Source organism: Theobroma cacao, chromosome 7 (assembly GCF_053813885.1).
Source record: "Theobroma cacao isolate CCN51 chromosome 7, ASM5381388v1, whole genome shotgun sequence".
Classification (NCBI taxonomy): Eukaryota; Viridiplantae; Streptophyta; class Magnoliopsida; order Malvales; family Malvaceae; genus Theobroma; species Theobroma cacao.
Genome location: NC_142645.1, coordinates 13,539,247 through 13,558,098, shown reverse-complemented (window position 1 = coordinate 13,558,098; position 18,852 = coordinate 13,539,247). Strand labels below are relative to the sequence as shown.

Genomic DNA, 18,852 nt, shown 5'->3' with positions numbered 1-18,852 from the left:
GTATTACAGTATGTAAAAATTTATTTAGCTTTTACGCTACAAAAATTATTTACGTATAACTCTATAAATATTGTTTTATAAGAAAATAGGATTTTTTACTTAATATTTCTTTTATTTTCTTATTATATTCAAATAACCGTAATTTTGTTTTAAATGAAGATTTTAGACTTTTAAACTCATTTTGATTATGAATTATGTGTTTTGTACTTGTATATTACATTTTAGCCAGTTTCAAAATTTTTGAGAAAAATGATCAAAATACTCCTGTGAGAAGAAAATTAATATTTTATTTGTTTTAAGTTGGAAACAATTTAAATTCTTTTAGAACACGATATTTGACAATGGTTGCTCACAAGGGAAATGAGAAACTGATAGTAAAGCCTTGCGAGGTTTCGGGTTGACATTCTGGGCAATGAGTGTCTACCGGGACACCGCGACGGTTGTCATTGGCTCGAGGGGAGTACCGAGTCGTGACAAATTCAATAAATATTCTAAGGCATCATATAGATCATAATTTACAAAAACCTCATTTATAATGATATGAGATTGATGAAGATATTAATGAAGAACACAAATATCCATAATAATATTCAATAACACAAACATTCATAATAATATTGAAGAACGCAAACATCCTTAATAATATTGTTGTCCTAGAAGAACAAACCAACTAATAACGAGTTTTTAAGTTCTCAACAATTAATAACAAAGTCTTGAAAGATCAAAATATTTTAACATCAAGGTCTTGAGATAATCTTTCTCAACCATCTAAGTCTGCTGCTAAGGGGAAGAGTAAAAAAGTAAGTCATTTGGGATCAATTATTAGTAAGTTTGTAAGATGCCTCATCAATTTCATCATCTGTCAAACCCACAACCTCACGTAATGCACTATTCAAATCTTGAAGATTTTTTTGATGCACAAGTACTTCAGTCCCCAAAGCATGGCTCAATGAATTTTCAATATTTTCTAATTTCTCACTTAATAAAATGGCAGCATCCATAAATTTTTCAAACCCATCCACTTCACTCAAGTTATTGGTCCTTCACTTCTTACTTGTTGTAGAATTTTGATTTCTTTTACCAACTGATGGTTGAGGTTGGGTAGCAGAGATATCCACATCATCCAAACCAATTACATGTTCACATGCAGAACCATCATCTATCCCATGAGCAACATCTTCTTCAATTTCATTTAAGACATCTGCAGGAGTTTGAGCATCTTGTATTGTTGCTCGGTCTTTAGCATAAATATCAGACAGCTCATTAAAAAAAGGAAAACTCCTTTTTCTGAACTGAGCAACATCTTTGTGACTCTAATCAAAGTAAATAAATAATATTATTAGGTATAATAATTGATAAGAAAATAAATACAAATATGGAAAAAAATTTAAACGACATGCTTACAATAATATAAGAATCCCATACTGGATCTTCAGCAACAACCATATTCCTTTCATGATCCCAACCAAATTTACTAGTACCTCTCCCTTGTTCCATATCATATACAATTGTCCATTCTTTCTTCAAGGTCTTAATCCTCGATTCTATGTGAGGTTTGGCCTTCAAATTCGCATTTGGCTAACTTGTGTTAATCATTCGTTCAAGCTCTAACAAATAACCACATTTGAAACCAGTGTCTACATTATATGTTCCCTTATTGTGCAGATCAACCAAACATGATATTAGTACAACATCTTCATTATGGGTCCACTTTCTTTTTGTTCCTTTTTTTGAAGTTTGAGAAGGAATGGTTGAAGATGAAGACATTCTTTACTATTAAAAAGTAAAAATTAATTTATCAAATAAATTATCATAGTGATAAATGAAACATAAATATCTTAATTAATTAAAAAATGTGCACCTATTCATTCTAACTTGTGTAATACACGAAAAATCATTATCATGCACAAGTCGCATCACATACTCTCGATTTGCATAAAAATCTAAGTTATAAAATCTTACTCTTCGCCTACGATTTTGTAAAACACAAATGAATGCCAACATAAGCCAAAACCAAATAACAATGACACACATTTCCAAGAACACTATCAACGCAACAACAATCTTTTCTCTCCTATTTAAATTTCTACGCAAACCCAAACGAGCCATAATTGCAAAAATTAGATTTTCATATCCATGGTTTATGTTGTTATAAAGAAAATAATAAAAATAAACATACAATAAATATTTATTACACCTAATAATAAATATTTATTTAAAAATAAAACTACAAAATCAATAATAATAATAATCAACATTGCAATAAAAAAAATAAATAGAAATAAAAAATAAGGAAAAAAAAAACAATGATAGGGAATATTAAACTTTTGAAAGATATATATGACCTCTGGGGTTTGACCTAATGCTTTGGTGTGGTCTGATTTTTCTTTTAATTGTAATTTGTAATTTTGTTATAGTTAAGTTGAATCTAGCTGTAGAATTCTATTACTTGTCTCTCTTCAATCTTTCCATTTGGTCCAATTGAGCTGTCTTCCTATTTGAGTTAATTTTATTTGATAGCTAGCAGTTTTACTCCTAATTATTACTAGTGCTCCTGGTTTCTTAATCAAATCAACACATTCAAAGCCACTTGAAAATATATTGCATGTGACGCTCGAACTCCACCTTCTAAATGCCCAAAACAAAAGTCCTTGATTGCGTGCTACGTTCATTGCGTCAGGTTTTTGATGAAGATAAAAAGAGAGAGCGGAAATAGGTTTAAATTATTCCATGTTTTTGTGTGTGGGGATTAGAGTAGCAATGGTCGGTGGAATATTCTGCACAAGCTGACAAAGCCCAACGTGATTTGTGTTTTTTATACTACAAAACTTCTACTTCCAAGCTCAGTACCAGTTTTGGAAAAATTAATTCTTCTATTCCTATTTTCAATCAAATCAATAAAATGTATTAATTTAAGTAGAACGTAATATCATCAATGTATTTTTTGCGATCAGATCTGGTCGTTACATCGCCAGATCGATAAAAATGCCAAATTTAGCACTTCCTCGGTCAGGCACCAGTGCCGCCGTCGCCATTGCCACCCTCCAGATGCGGATGGCAATGGACGGCCGATCTAGTGCTTTCTGTGATCAGATCTGGTCATTACATCGCCAGATCGATAAAAATCCCAAATTCAGCACTTCCTCGGTTACATCTGACTGTGGAGGCACCAGTGCGGCCGTCGCCATTGCCACCCTCCAGATGTGAATGGCCTAATGGACCGCCGATCTAGCGCTTTCTGTGATCAGATCTGGTCATTACATCACCAGATCGATAAAAATGCCAAATTTAGCACTTCCTTGGTCACATCTGACTGTGGAGGCACCAGTGCCGCCATCGCCATTGTCACCCTCCACTATCCTTTGGCTGTGGAGGAAATTCAGAGAGAAAAAGAGAGGCGGATCAAAAGAGAGTAAGAAAAAGAGAAAAATGAGAAAAAAAAACCTTTTATAGGGTAGGGTTAGTAAATTCTTAAAATGAGCAAGGGTATTCTTGTTCAAAATTTTTTTGACTCTATTTCGCAGGAGATGGAATAGTTAAATAGCCAAAGTGCCGATAATATTTGTTATGTGTTTTAAAGGATTAACCATTCTCAGAAGTGACTATTCCATACCATAAAGACAAACCAAACAAAAAGAATAGATGTCACTTAAAAATAGGGCGAATGGCAAACGAGCCCTTAGTATTTTAAGCAGCAACGTTGGATCATTATGGGTTATTGATTTTTCACAAAACCAGCTGCTCAGTGTCTTAAATATCAAATTAGCATATGTGACTCCAACTCTATTTGAGAATCAATTTTAGATTTCAATGATATTTTATTTCTTAAAAGGTTTTTTTAATGATCTGATAAAAGTTATTTTGTGGTTAAATTTAAAGTTATCTTTTGTTATCAATTAAGTTTAAAATATAATCTTCATGTATTTTGATTTGTGGAATAGAAAGGAATGGATAAAATATGTAATGTGTGAAAATAGAATAATATAGGAATAGAATAAAAATTTTATTATTTAATTTAATTGATGGAATGAAATAAGATAGGAATTGTTATTATAATTTAGTAAAAATAATTTTAGAATAACAAAAGAAAAAATGATAAAAATATTTTTTAATATAATATATAATTATTTATTTTTATTTTTATTTATTTTTAAATATTAATAATTTAAAATTTATTAAAAATATTACTAATTGATAATTTTAATATTAAATATTTTTTAATATTATTTTTTTATTTATAATTGAAATATTATTATGATTAAAATATTAATAATTTTAATTAAATTTTAAATTTAAAATATAATTTTTTATAATATATAATTAAAAAATTAAACTTTTAATTATAATATTTGATTATCTATTTTGTTTTATTTTTTAAAATATTAATAATTAATAATTTATTTTAAATATTTATAATTGATAATTTAAATATTAATATTTTTTATAATTTAAATATTATTATGATTAAATATTAATAATTTTAATTAATTTTTAAATTTAAAATATTAATTTTTGTAATATATAACTAAAAACCCACAGAATAAATTAAGTACTTAAGTAAGGAAATAAAAAATGCATGAGTTATGTGTAAGGTTCCTGCTCTGACAATAAATAAAATTTTATTTAAAACATTAATATAGTAATTATTTTTAATATTTTACAATAAATATAATTTAAATAGACAGGTCAAAAAGTTCGAGTTCAAAATTTAGAGGTGCCTACAGAGTCCAATCTGACTTATGAACACCTTTATTGAAAGTATAGACAAAAAATTTATTTCTTAGGCCTGTCTTTCACCTCTATTTTCTCTTTTGCTCAACTAAGCATAAGCAATGAGATCTTGCTTTGGCCAAAGTCGCTATTAAATTTTCTCCTCGTGTATTTTGGCTATTGCTGCCTTTACACCTTTCCAACAATGTCTCCTTGCCTACAATCTATCTTATAAATCTTTTGCGCAGGAGGAGCCGTTAGCTGTGGTTGGAGCTGCTGCTTACCCGGTAAACGAAAATGCCTATGAACTTTGTATTAAAATTTCTTTTCTTGCATTTTAACTATTAGTGCTTTTGCATGTTTCCTACGTTTTCTCTTTCCCAGCAGTATGTGTCTTACATTTATCTTTCAAGCCCGAGGGTTTAAGGGGATGATTTATGACATGAGCAATGGTACTAGTGTATAGTAGGCAGTGTCTTACTCTCTTGTGTGTTCAATTTTCTTCTTTTCTCCTAGTATTTTAATGGATTATGGTGGGAGGGGGAAATGAATGTGTTAGGAGAGATTCTGGCAGAAGAAGAATGAACGTTGTAACTACGCTCTATTTTTGGTGTTGACAACTAAGCAGTTGTATGATTTTGCTTATATTGGCAGTTTATGATTGTTCGTCTTTTAGCTTGTTAATAATATTTAAATCATTGGCCTAGCAAAAAGAAAATCTTACATTTGTCTTGGACAAGTTAAAAAAAAAAGCTGCTAATCATAAGGTGCCTACCGTCAGAACTCCTCTTACTCAGGTAAATGAAAATTTTTTAAATGCCTATAATAAGTTATTTTGAGAGAATGAAAAACACAGAAAAGGGGAAAGATTTGAATTTTTAAACAAAGAGAATAGTTTAAGTTTTGATTTTTTAAATAAAATTGTAAATTATATAAGGAAATTTTTTTATCTTTTCTTTGTATTATTTAAATATTAAAATATAAATTACTTTTGGATTAATCAATTTTACTTGAAGCTTTTGATCCCACTCTCTATAAAATTGCAAAAAAAAAAAAAGAAAATTATTAGTATATTAACTATCCTAAATTCTAAATAAATAGTTTAAAATCTAAAACATTTTAAGAAGTGATGACACCCTCCCTCCAACGTGCGCCCGCCCTGGGTAGGGAGGACCTTAATGCAGCTACTTTATTTATAACACAACCAAAACGGCGTTGAACTCCAACCATTCCTTCCGCAAATTAAGGAGAGCAGTGAAATGGAAGAACTCTATCACTCAACAACTATATATATTACACATACCCACCAAACAAAGAAAGTAAAAAATTTTCTTCTTAATTATTTGCTTCTATAGCGAAACGATGGAGCACATGGAGGACAATGGAAACAATTCTTCTCCAAATCCAGCAGAAGAGGAGGGAGATCATACTTTACGTCAATCTTCCCGGTTTCCTTCGAGAGGATCTCTACCGGAATTATCCCTACCGGAATTAGACAAGGTGAATAATTAAGATCCAAAATCATTCTTTTCTGACTTCTTTCTCGCCCCCAATAAACAAAAGCAGTGCTAGCTACACTTTTTATCCTATTATATTAAGATTTATGCCATGCTTTCTTTCTTATTCATTTTTCATTTTTTTGTAGGTTTTAATGCTCTTCTGATGGGTTTGGTATGTTGGGGTTTGCTAATAATTTTGAAATAACAAAAAAATAAATGATAAAAAGATAAAAATACCTTTTAATATATATTTTTATTTTATTTTATTTTTTAAATATTATAATTTATAATTTATTTAAAATATTAATAATTGATAATTTAAATATTAACATTTTTAAATATTAATATTTTTTTTTCTAATTTAAATATTATTATGATTAAAATATTAATAACTTTAATTAAATTTTAATATAAATTTTTAATAATATATAATTAAAACCGTAAACTTTTTATTATAATATATGATTATCTGTTTTATTTTTAAAATATTAATAATTTATAATTGATAATTTAAATATTAGCAATTTAAAATATTAATATTTTATTTATAATATAAATATTATTATTAAAATATTAATAATTTTAATTAAATTTCCTTTTCAAAAAATAATTTTAATTAATTTTTAAATTTAAAATATTATTTTTTTATAATACATAACTAAAAACTTGAACTTTTTATTTTCAATTCTTTGCTTTCTTTTTTTTTTTATTTTCACTTTTAAGGGACATTTTTACCTTATTTATTTTAGAAACTATTCCCCTGCCAATGAAATAGCAAATACCACGAGGGTTGGGATGAGCTAGCTATTTCTGCCTTGACACCTTTACAACAATGTCTCCTTGCCAACAATTTATCTTATAAATTTTTTGAGCAGGCGGAGCCGTTTCGAAGGCCTCGTTTTAGAGGAGCTGTTTACGCGGTAAACGAATGTGCCTATGAACTTTGTATTAATATTTCTTTTCTTGCATTTTAACTATTAGTGCTTTTGCATGTTTCCTACGTTTTCTCTTTCCCGGCAATTTGTATCTCACATTTATCGTTCAAGCCTGAGGGTTTAAGGGGATGGTTTATGACATGAGCAATGGTCCTAGTGTGTGTATGGTAGACAGTGTCTTACTTTCTTGTGTGTTCAGTTTTCTTCTTTTCTCCAAGTATTTTAATGTATTATGATGGGAGGGAGAAATGAATATGTTAGGAGAGATTATGGCAGAAGAGGAATGAACGGTATAACTGTGCTCTCTTTTTGGTGTCGATAACTGAGCAGTTGTACGATATTGTTTCTGTTGGCAGTTTAAGATTGTTCATTTTTTATCTTGTAATAACATTTAAATCATTAGCCTATTAAAAACAAAATCTTACATTTATAGGGTACCTACCGTCACAACTCCTCCTAGTCGAGTAAATGAAAATTTTGAAAGTGCTTATGAAATTTATTTATGATCATGAAATTAGGTACTTAAATTAACCCGTCTCATTGTAAAAAGTAGTTAATTAATACCATCCATAAGGCTTTCCATCCGTGCAATCCATGTTCCACATTGGAAAATTTCACCCACGTGACGTCTTCGGTATTATAAACTAATCATATTCCAATTTTTTCCTCCGAGGATGGCTGGGTCTTACTTTCTATACATTCACTCTTGTCCTCTTTTATTTTGAGTTGCATATTGCTGTGTAAGTCTTATTTCTGCCTTGTTGAAGTAAAATTTGGGTCGCATATTCGCTATTATAAATTGTGTATTGTTTTTGCATTTCGAGCGTTATGATTAGACAATAACCTCTCTTTCCAATAAAATTTCTATGGCTTACAAAAAAAACTGCAGTTGTATGATATTGCTTGCACTGTCGGTTTATGATTGTTCATTTTTTAAATCATTGGCCTATCAAAATAACAAAATCTTACATTTATTCTTGACAGATGCCGATGTCAGCGCACCCGCCTCCCATTTAGGTAAATGAAAATTTTAAAAATGCTTATGAAGTGTATTTATGATTATGAAACTAGGTATTTACATTAAGCTGTCTCAATGTAAAAAGTACTTAACTAAGACCATTTATAAGGCTTTCGATCCACCAATTGTGATACCGTACAATCCAAATTAGACATGCTTCACTTTAATTGGCAGTGAAAAACAGAAAATTATCACCATTTTAAAAAATATCTGAATATATATATATATATATATATATATATATATATATATATTAGTTGCTTCATTTTTAGTGGTTTTTTTTAATAAAATTATAAACCCTAATTTTAACACTTGTGGTGGGACTGGGCGGTCCATAAGTTCGTTACATTCGGTTGAAAGCTTGATTAGTTAATTCCCTTGAATTTTGGCTGCGGATAATATTGAAAGTAATATACTTAGGGAAAAATGGATAATTAGGTAAATTTCACTCACATCACCTTCATTTTCTTAGTTTATTGTAATTTATCATATTCCAATTTGAACAATTTGGTAAATCTCTAATCTCTTGCACCTGTCTGTCATTTCCATTTACTTTTGTACTTAACTAAGCATGGGTAAAGAAAACTTTCCTTAATCAAGTACGTTATTAATTTTGCTCATGCGTTTTAGTTAGTAGAGCTTCTGCATATTTCAAAATATGTCTCTTTTCCAACAAAGTATCTTACATATTTTTGGATAGGCCATGCCACGGGGTTCTACCTCTTCAAAGCTCGACTCTTTTGTGAAGGTGCCTCATCAACTACGGCAGGTAAATGAAACTGCCTATGAACCACAACTAATTTCAATTGGTCCTTATTACCATAGCGCTAAGCCGCACTTGATTGAGATGGAAGTGTACAAAGATCAGTGTTTACAAAGGATTCTTGAGAGAAAAGGCGAGCAAAGCGAGGATAGATTTGTGAAGGCCATGAACTTAGAATGAGCTCGCAAATGGTATTCACCATCCTTATTGAAGCGACTTAATGACCCTAAAGAATTTGAAAATATGATGTTACATGATGGTTGCTTTATTGTTGAGCTATTGAGTAAGAAGCTACCGGGTAATGATCCTTTTTTCCAACGGAAGTGGGTCCTAAAAGCCATATATCATGATTTCTTGCTACTCGAAAATCAACTTCCTTTCTTTCTGTTAGTGGACTTGTATCACGTGATCAAGGATCCAGCAGATGGAGAAGATTTTGCTTCCAAGGCATTTACTGTCCTTTCTTATTTCTTGCCAGAGCCAAAGAAGTGGAAGGAACCCCTTCCGACCATCAAAGATACATACAATATCAAGCACCTACTAAGTTTAGTGTATGATAATTGGTATCCTTCTCCTTGGGGAATAGGGGCCCATCGGAACTACCATAGAAAAAAAATGGAAAAAGCAAATGCAGGAGAAGAAGGCGGTCAAGAAAAATGGAAATTGATATGCTGTGCAAGAGAAAAGGAAAATGTAAGAAAAGGCCTAGCGGAATGGCAATCCTTACGCTGTGCAACAAAGCTGGAAGAAGCAGGAATCCAATTCATGATCAATAGCATCAAAAAGAGAGATGTGATGAGTTTGTTTGATATAAGCTTTACAGACGCGACAATGAAGATTCCAACCTTTGTGGTTGAAGACTGTACCGAGCGTCTCTTTCGCAACCTCATTGCCTATGAAAAATATGAGGAAGGTTCAACTTATGTCACTGATTATGTGACGTTGATGGATAACCTCATCGACTCAGCCAAGGATGTGCAATTGCTTCGTTTCAGTGGAATCATCGAAAATATGTTGGGTGATAATGAAGTTGTTGCTCAAATGTTTAACAAACTTCGTGACCACGTTACATTATGTGGTGATACCTTTTATTACGAGGAGATATTTGTTGAGGTGCAGAAGCATTGTTCAAGACCTTGGAACACATGGAAGGCGAAATTAAGGCATGATTATTTTAACAATCCCTGGGCACTCGTCTCCTTTATAGGTGCTCTTCTTGTTATCCTTCTTACTATCGGACAGTTTATAACTGCAGTCATTCCTCTTATAAAATAAAGATTGGAGGCAGGCTTGAGTCTTGGTGGCTGTAAAATATGGTAAATTAAAGCTCATGCGCTTTTTGCCTTTTAGTTGTTCTTGCTTTTCTCTTTATGTTTTTCTGATTGTTGTTAAGTTTAGCTATTTAGCTTAGTTACTTTGAGTTTGTCTCAGATGTATTGTTTTCGTTATGTTTATGGTGATATCTCCACTCTATTTAGGGCTACATCTACTTTGTATTTTCTTCGTATATTCAATGAAGTCTTTTATTTGTTAAGCAGCAAAAGAACCAAAACTATAGTTCGTGGGTAAAATTATTACACATAATATGAATGGTTTATTATATAGTTCAAGTTCTAGGTTCGAGTTATAAGGATGGTTGTATAAGTAATTGCTTAATTAAATGCTTGCCCTTAATTTGCATTTTAATTTCTAACTAGAGATAGAAATTAGTCATTCCGTCTCATACATATTTTATCTTTGTATATTTGTCGTTGTCCTAAATTAATATCTTATTTGGAAAAGCGAAAAAAGAAAGATTGTTCTTACTTTTCCTTATTAGCCTTGATTATAACTATTCATTTTTTTTTTTGTGTCAAGATAAGCTGTGAAAGAAAATTCATAATCAATGAAGTCAAAATCACCTTTAAATTTCTTAAATTTTGTATAAAGTTAAAATTAAAGTCAAATATGAAACAGAAAAAATATAATTTTCTTGAAATTCAGAACTTCTTTCTATAAGGAAGGGAAGTTGTGAAACTTGTACAATATGTGTTGGATCTTTGAATATTTAAAAAAGAGTTTAAATTATATTATGATAATCTTAAAATGTAGCTTTCTAAGGCATGTATTAATAAGAGGTCAGGTTATATTATTTTATAAGAACCTCAACTGCTGCCAATATTTTCTTACACTAAATTAATTCTTATTAACACTCTTAACCCCAAGATTTTTTTTCTACAAATAAAAATTAAACAAAACTTTTGATAAATTGCAAACTTTTTTGTATCCCACCTTAAGTAAGAGGTCAAGAATGTAATTTTTTTTTGTAATTTTTGTAGCTTTTAGTAGTTTTTTTTTTAAAGACAAGAAGTTGTATATTCATATAGAGATGAGCAAAATTAGACCGGACCAATGACTCAATCAAACTGAAAGTGATTTGAGTAAAATGGTTTGATCTAATTGATCTATTGGGTCTATTGGTCCAAAAAGTTTGATCCAATTGATTATACGATCGATTCTCTGTTTTGAAATTTTTGGTTAGTTTACGTACGTTTCCATTTATTTTAAAGTTTGAGGTTGTCTTAATTCAAGTTGAGTCATTTTGGGTTCAAATTTATTTGGATTCAAACTGATTTGAGTTCAATTGTTGACTTTTATGACATGCTTGGTTGGTGGGAATGGAATAACCATTCCCCTCCTATTCTCATTCTTGAGATAAAGTTACATTTGCTTCAATGAAATGGCTATTCCTCATAATGGCCATTCCAAGAAGAGCTTGAATAACCATTACCAAGGCTCCTTTTGATAATGGCTATTCCAAGTTTTTGACAATAAAAAAAAAAGTTGATTGGACAAAAATATCCTTTTACAATTTCAAAAATTACTTTATAACATAATACTGGACCCATTCTTTTTTCCTCTCTCTTCCTCACTCCCTAAAGCAATTCTATTTTTGGAGCTTTCGATTATTGCCGCCGCACTCCACTTTACAAAATACCCCTTTACAAAAAAATTTTTTTATTTCATTTCCAAAAAAGAAAATGGAAAAGGAAATATTTAAATATCATTTAATATATTTATATTATTTAACTATAATAAATATTATAAAGAATATTATTTAATATTATTATTTGAATATAATCAATGTAATAAAGAATATTATTTAGTATTATTTCAATTTAATAAAGAATATATTTTGTCTTTTAGTATTAAATATTATTTAATTATAATAAAAGAATTAATTATCTTCTAATACAAAATCTTATTAAATTATAATAAAATATGTTTTTATTTTGGTGAAAATATTATTTAATTATAGTAAAAGGTATTTTGATTTTATTACCTATTATTATAGTATTTTTATCTTTTAACAAAATAAACTCTTTAATTTTATTAAAATGTATTTTTGCCATTTATCATGTATTCCTTAATTATTCCAACCAATCATTGGAATAAATCATAATAATAATAATTCCTATTCTATTCCATTCCCATGAATCAAACTATATAATAATTATTTTTTCTTTATTCTATTCTTATGGAATAGTTATTGTATTCCTCTTCTATTCCATTCTGCGAACCAAGCATTTCTTTAAAGTCCTTGGTTGGATCAAATTCGATTATAGGGTCATGTCTTTCAAATTCAATAAAGGTTTTTAAACTGTAGTTACAACTTAAATTTGACCTATCAATTAATAATTCCTTTTAATAGAAATTGAACTTTAACAAAGAATTTTGCTAACAATTACTTTAAGGGTACTATTTAAAGTTGTTATATATAGCAATATATTTATTGAATGCCTTAGAAACCATCACATTAACAATCAACTATTTTAATAAATATTTGACTCAACGCTAGGTGCATACTTTCCTCAAAAAGTTGGACTTGAATCCCTATATCTCTTGGTATATAAAAACGAAAAGAAAAAACTATGAACTATTTATGTGTCCAAAGGCTAGGCAAGTTATGTGATCACGTAGCCTCGACCCAACTCAACCTAAGCTTGGGCATTTGTTAGCTTTAAAATGATTATAGTTTTGGTTATGATAAGATGATCAAATTTGCTTGAACATTATTTGTTTGATTTTTAATAAAATTTTGAAATGATTTAACTCTCATACATTTGTACTTACATAATTTAAGTTATTGAACTATATCTAGAAGCTTATATGATGTAGTTGTATGAGTTTATGATCCCTCTAACATTTATCTTTGAGATGTTAAAATTGCAAGTTAGGTTCACAAGTGATGGAGTTTATCTCAAAGTATTCAAAGATCATCAATCTACACTACACCAAGCTAGCTTCAAGCCAAAAAACTCAGTCATCACTCAACATTTGATCACAAGGAAGATGTAACCAAAGTAACATGCTAAAATGTTAAGAAATCTTGAAGAAATAAAGCTTTAATCAATCCAAGAGCAAAACACATCGATCTTATTGCAAAATGGGCAAGAACAGACAAGGAAACTTGAAAAATACATAGCCATAATCCACCTTATGGTAAGACTGATAAACAATCATGAAGAAATAAAGCCATAGTTGATCTTGACAGCTATAGTCGACCCTTTAAGCTTTGATGTTAAAAATATAAGCCTTCTGGATGTGGATCGACTAGAGAATTTGCATACTCGACTATAGATGACCGTTAAACACAAAATTCAAAAGCAAAACAGCCAGTTTCTTGCTTTAATCATCTTTAATGGGTCCAAGACTCCTCCAACTATAAAAAGGAACATTTGGAACCATTTCAAAGTGAGGAAGAAGAAAAAAAATGGGTCAAACTCTTGAAAATCATGGCCTTGAAAAGAAAAGAGAGAAAATCGAGCAAAACCAAGCCTACTTGAGTTTAAACCTTCTTTGTGCTTACTCTCCAATCTCTATATCCATTGTTAGGCATTCTTCCTCCATTGAACTAAACTAGCAAATCCACCTTTTGGAGGCATTCTTGCTATTCTTGTAAAGATTCTAACTTTGCCTTAAAAAGTTAGTGTATGGGTTGTGCTTGCTCTGAATAAAATGCATCGTAAGGGTTACCGCTTGATCCTATTAAAAAGCAAGAATCCTCTTTGTAGATTGTATAATGGTTATCGCTCAATTTTGTTAAAAAATAAGAATCCTTTTGTGGATTGTGTAAGGGTTATCGCTTGTTCCCCGTTAAAAAACAATAATCATTTTAGTGGATTGGAAATTGCTTGGTGAGCTAAAGGAGTAGATGTAGACACTTGAGAAAGCCAAACCAGTATAAATTCCTCATGTTTTGATTTATTTTTATGCTTTATGATTTTTGTTGAAAGCCTGTTTTAGAAAAATCACTTTGTTTTTGAACAAGTAGGAAATTTATTTTGAAGAAGGTTTTATTTTTGCCTAGTGTTTTCATTTTGTTATTTTGCTTCATTTCATTTCACTTCAAGAAAACCCATTTTATTAGTTGCTTGTTTGTTAAATCTTTCTCAATCATCACTACTTGTCTACATCTTGTTGAAAAGATTTCTTGAATTATTTTTCTTAAATTAAACTTGTTTAATCTATATTTGAAAAACATCTTTAGCATTTCAAAAATGATCATTTGTCTATGGTTGATTGAATAGACTTGTTTAAAATTTGTATATTCATCAAGGTTTTCCTTAGAACTTTTCTTACAAGCTTCCAAAACGAGTTTCTCATCTAGAATCAACTATCAAGTCTTCATAGTCGACTTTATATTTGTGTAAATAGTTTTTGAAAAGCTTTTACAAAGGAAAATACAACCATAGTTGACTAGAACTTCTCAGTAGTGGACTATAGCAGTTTATATTTCATTCTCCAAAAATTTTTAAAATCCAATTCAGCCTTTATTGGATATTTACTCTTCGAGTTAATGTTTCTAACAATTGGTATCGGAGTTTTGATGTCAATTTTCAAGTTTAAACACCTTGAGTAAAGATCTTTGTTAGCTCCAAGAGGCAAAATAGAATGAGGAACCAAATGTGCTAGATCAAGGAGAAACAACTTGAAGATTGGATGCTCTCTAGACAAAAAATGAAAATGGTTGACTTTTTTTACAAAAAAGTTTTCATACTTTTAAAATTTAAGAATTTTGCTTGGTTGACAATTTCTTGAGATTGATTAGTTTGGCTTGATTCTTTGATTGAAAATCTTGGTTGTCCATTCATGCTTGAATATTAAGTGCATAATTGTTTGTTCACTTTCCTTGAGCTTTATTGACAAATCTTGATTATGCAAAATTAGTTCAAATGTGATACATGTCATAAATTGCATAATCTTGAAAGAAGTAGAACTCTAAAGATTGAGTGTGCACTTATATTGATCATACTCTTTTTTGTTTTGAAATTTGTTTTTCTCATATATTTGACCTTTAATTGATCTTCATTATAAAAAATTGTTTTGATAAAAATGTCCTCCTCTAATTTGATTACACTACTATTTTCAAGAAAAATGATTTTTGAGTGTTGCCTTGAACATAAAAGATTTAATAATGTTATAGCATATGAGCATACTTAATGAGTTGCATTGTCATCCATTCTAGTAGTCTAAATAAGAAAAATTGAGCTTAGAAAGCTTATTCAATTTATTTCCTTGTGCAAAAAAAAAAAAATTTAACCATTTGAACAATCTTGATTCATAATTCAAAACTTGCATGAATAGTTCAAATTGGTAAAAAATGAGCTTGTATGAGGAAAATGCTTGCCATCCTAGAGCTTACGGTAATTTATGAATTGAACAAGTTTGCTTCATGATGAAAATGCTCTTAAATTGTTCTTATTGGATGTGCATGTCTGCTTGCAAGCTTGAATAACCATAAAGTCATTATCGATACATGATTATGAGATATTTGAAAATGCTTAATATGCTTAAATATGACTCATTATGCTTGCTACACATTCATAAATCATTTAGAGCATAATTGAATAAAATTGAATAACTTTGAGCTCATGAATTTACACAAAGCATGTCCAACTCAAATCTTATATGTTTCAAGTGCAACTAAAATGATTTTATTGCAAAACATTTTTGAAACTAATTTATTATCTCTTTGATTTCGATTGGCAGAGCAAAGTTCATATGATGCATGTAAAACTTGAACAAGTATGTCTTATGTTGAAAATGCTATTATAACTTGTTCTTGTTGAAGATGAATGCTTGACTAAATACTTAAATTTATTGATCTTATTATCACTTATGTGCTTGTATAGATAATATTGTTTCTTGAGAATGAAATGTACATGTGCTTGATAATTCTATTTTATAGAATTATTTTGTCTCATTTTGTTTTTAAAAGTTAGTTAAGTTCTTGAGTTTAGGTTAAAATGTAGTTATTTTTACTGATTTTTCTAATTAGTTTATTTTATTAAGCTATTCTATTTTATGATCTTTTTATTTCTATTAGCTTTAGTTTAGTTATTACTTATTAGTTTTTATGTTTTTGTAAAATTCCAAGGATGAAGGTTGAAATCGGTGAAGAAAGGTGCTTAAAGGACCAAGGCTTCATTCGTACATGCTGCAGTATTTCAAACATAGGTTTCACTCAAGAGGTCCCAATGATGTGATTCTTGAGTCATTGAAAGCTAAGGGACAGAGATACAATTTTCATGTAGTCTACGTTTTCTAGTTTTGCTTCAAAGTTGGAGAAAATTACATTGGAAGTCAATAGAGTGTAGTAGACAGTAAATGAAGACCTAAAGAAAAGTCAGTGCTGCACCATCAAAAGCCCAATTCTGAATTTCTAGTCCAAATGTGAAAAGGTTGCAGGCTGGTGCATTGTGTTAGAAAAAAAAAAAGAGTTCTACTGTGATTTAACACTTATTTGAAGCCCATTAAGCTAGGTTAAGGAAAAAGAGAGTTTTTAGTTTTTAAAGAAGTTAGCCACCAAAAATTCAGAAAGCCAAGAATAAAGTGGAAGATTTATTTAATGCATTTTTTTTACTGTCTCAATACTTGGTCATAGTTGAGTAGTTAAATGACTTTATACATCTCTTCATGATTTAGTTGAGGATATTAATTGCATATATATGATGACTTAGTGGCTTAGTGATTACATATCCTTGGTTTTAATGCCTATATTTTTGATGATTTTTGTTAACCATTAGTTCTTGAGCTTACGTGTTTAATGCTCACACTTATTAACTTTTTTGATATAACAAAAAGGGGAGGAAAGGTTTATGAGCAAATTTGATGCATATGTTAACGGGGGAGAACTTAATCTTAAATCATTTCATACACAAATTATGCTCATTGTTTTGTCATGTCAAAAAGAGAGAAATTGTTAGCTTTAAAATGATAGGAGTTTTGATTATGACAAAATGATCAAATTTTCTTGAACATTATTTGAGTGATTTTTGACAAATTTTTTAAATAATTTAACTCTCATACTTTTGTTCTTACATAATTACAAGCTTGATTCTTGAAGTTATTGAACTACATTTATAAGCTTGTATGATTTATTTATATGAGTTTATAATCCCTTTAACATTTATCCTTGAGACGTTAAAATTGCAAGTTAGGTTCATAAGTGGTGGAATTTATCTTAAAGCATTCAAAGATCATCAATCTATACTACACTAAGCTTGCTTCAAGTCATGAAACTCAATCATCACTCAACATTTGATTATGAGGAAGATATGACCAAAGTTACATGCTAAAATGTAAAGGAATCTTGAAGAAACAAAGTTCCAATCAATCTTAGAGCAAGGCAAGTCGATCTTATGGTAGAACGAGCAAAAACAAACAATGAAACTTGAAAAATACACAGCCATAGTTGACCTTATAAATTCTATTGTCAACCTTATGACAAGATTGATGAAAAATCATGAAGAAATGAAGCCATAATCTACCTTGACAAAGCTATAGTCGACTCTTTAAGCTTTGATATAAAAAATACAAGCTTTCTGAAAGTAGATTGTCCAGAGAACTTCTATACTCGACTACAAATGACTGTTAGACACAAAATTTAAAAGGAAAATAGATAGTTTCTTGTTTAATAATCTCCAACGGCTCTAAGACTCCTCCAACTATAAAAAGGACCATCTGGAAGCATTTCAAAATGAAGAAGAAGAAAGAAAAAGGGCTAAACTTTAGAAGATTATGGTCTTGAAAGAATAGAGAGAAAACCAAGCAAAACCAAACCTACTTGGGCTAAAACCTTCTTTGTGCTTACACTCCAATCTTTATATCCATTCTTAGGCATTCTTCCTCCATTATACTAAACTAGCAAAATCCACCTTTTAAAGGCACTCTTGTTATTCTTTGCAAAGGTTCTAACTTTGCCTTGAAAAGTTAGTGTATAAGTTGTGCTTGCTCTCTATAAAAAGCTTGTAAGGGTCATCGCTTTATCTTGTTAAAAAGTAAGAGTCTTCTTTGTGGATTATGTAAAGGTTACCACTTAATCTCGTTAAAAAGCAAGAATCTTTTTGTGAATTGTGTAAGGGTTATTGCTTGATCTTGATAAAAAGCAATAATCCTTTTAATGGATTGGAGATTCCTTGGTGAGCTAATGGAGTGGATGTAGGCATTTGAGAAAGCTGAACCACTATAAATTCCTTATGTCTTTATTTACTTTTATGCTTTATGATTTTCGTTGAAAACTATTTTAGAAAAATCACTTACTTTGTTTTTGACACAAGTACAAAATTTATTTTGAAAAAGGTTCGATTTTTACCTAGTGTCTTCATTTCATTATTTTGCTACATTTCATTTCACTTTAAGAAAACGCATTTCATTAGTTGCTTGTTTGTTAAATCTTTCTCAATCATCACTACTTGTCTAGCTCTTGTTGAAAAGATTTTTTGAAATATTTTTTTTTAAATTAAACTTGTTTAATCTACATTTGAAAAACATTTTAAGCATTTCAAAGATGATCATTTGTCTGTGGTTGATAGAATAGACTTGTTTAAAAGTTGTATATTTATCAAAGTTTTCCTTAGAACTTTTCTTACAAGCTTTCAAAAC

General features: G+C 29.8%; 1 protein-coding gene across 1 annotated transcript; it reads left to right on the top strand.

Annotated features, from left to right (window-relative positions):
* The first annotated feature begins 9,168 nt into the window (after window positions 1-9,168).
* LOC18594691 (UPF0481 protein At3g47200-like) lies at window positions 9,169-10,200 on the top strand. Its single transcript, XM_018124603.2, has one exon. It carries the CDS (start codon window positions 9,169-9,171, stop codon window positions 10,198-10,200), a length of 1,032 nt encoding a protein of 343 aa, XP_017980092.2.
* The last annotated feature ends 8,652 nt before the right edge of the window (window positions 10,201-18,852 follow it).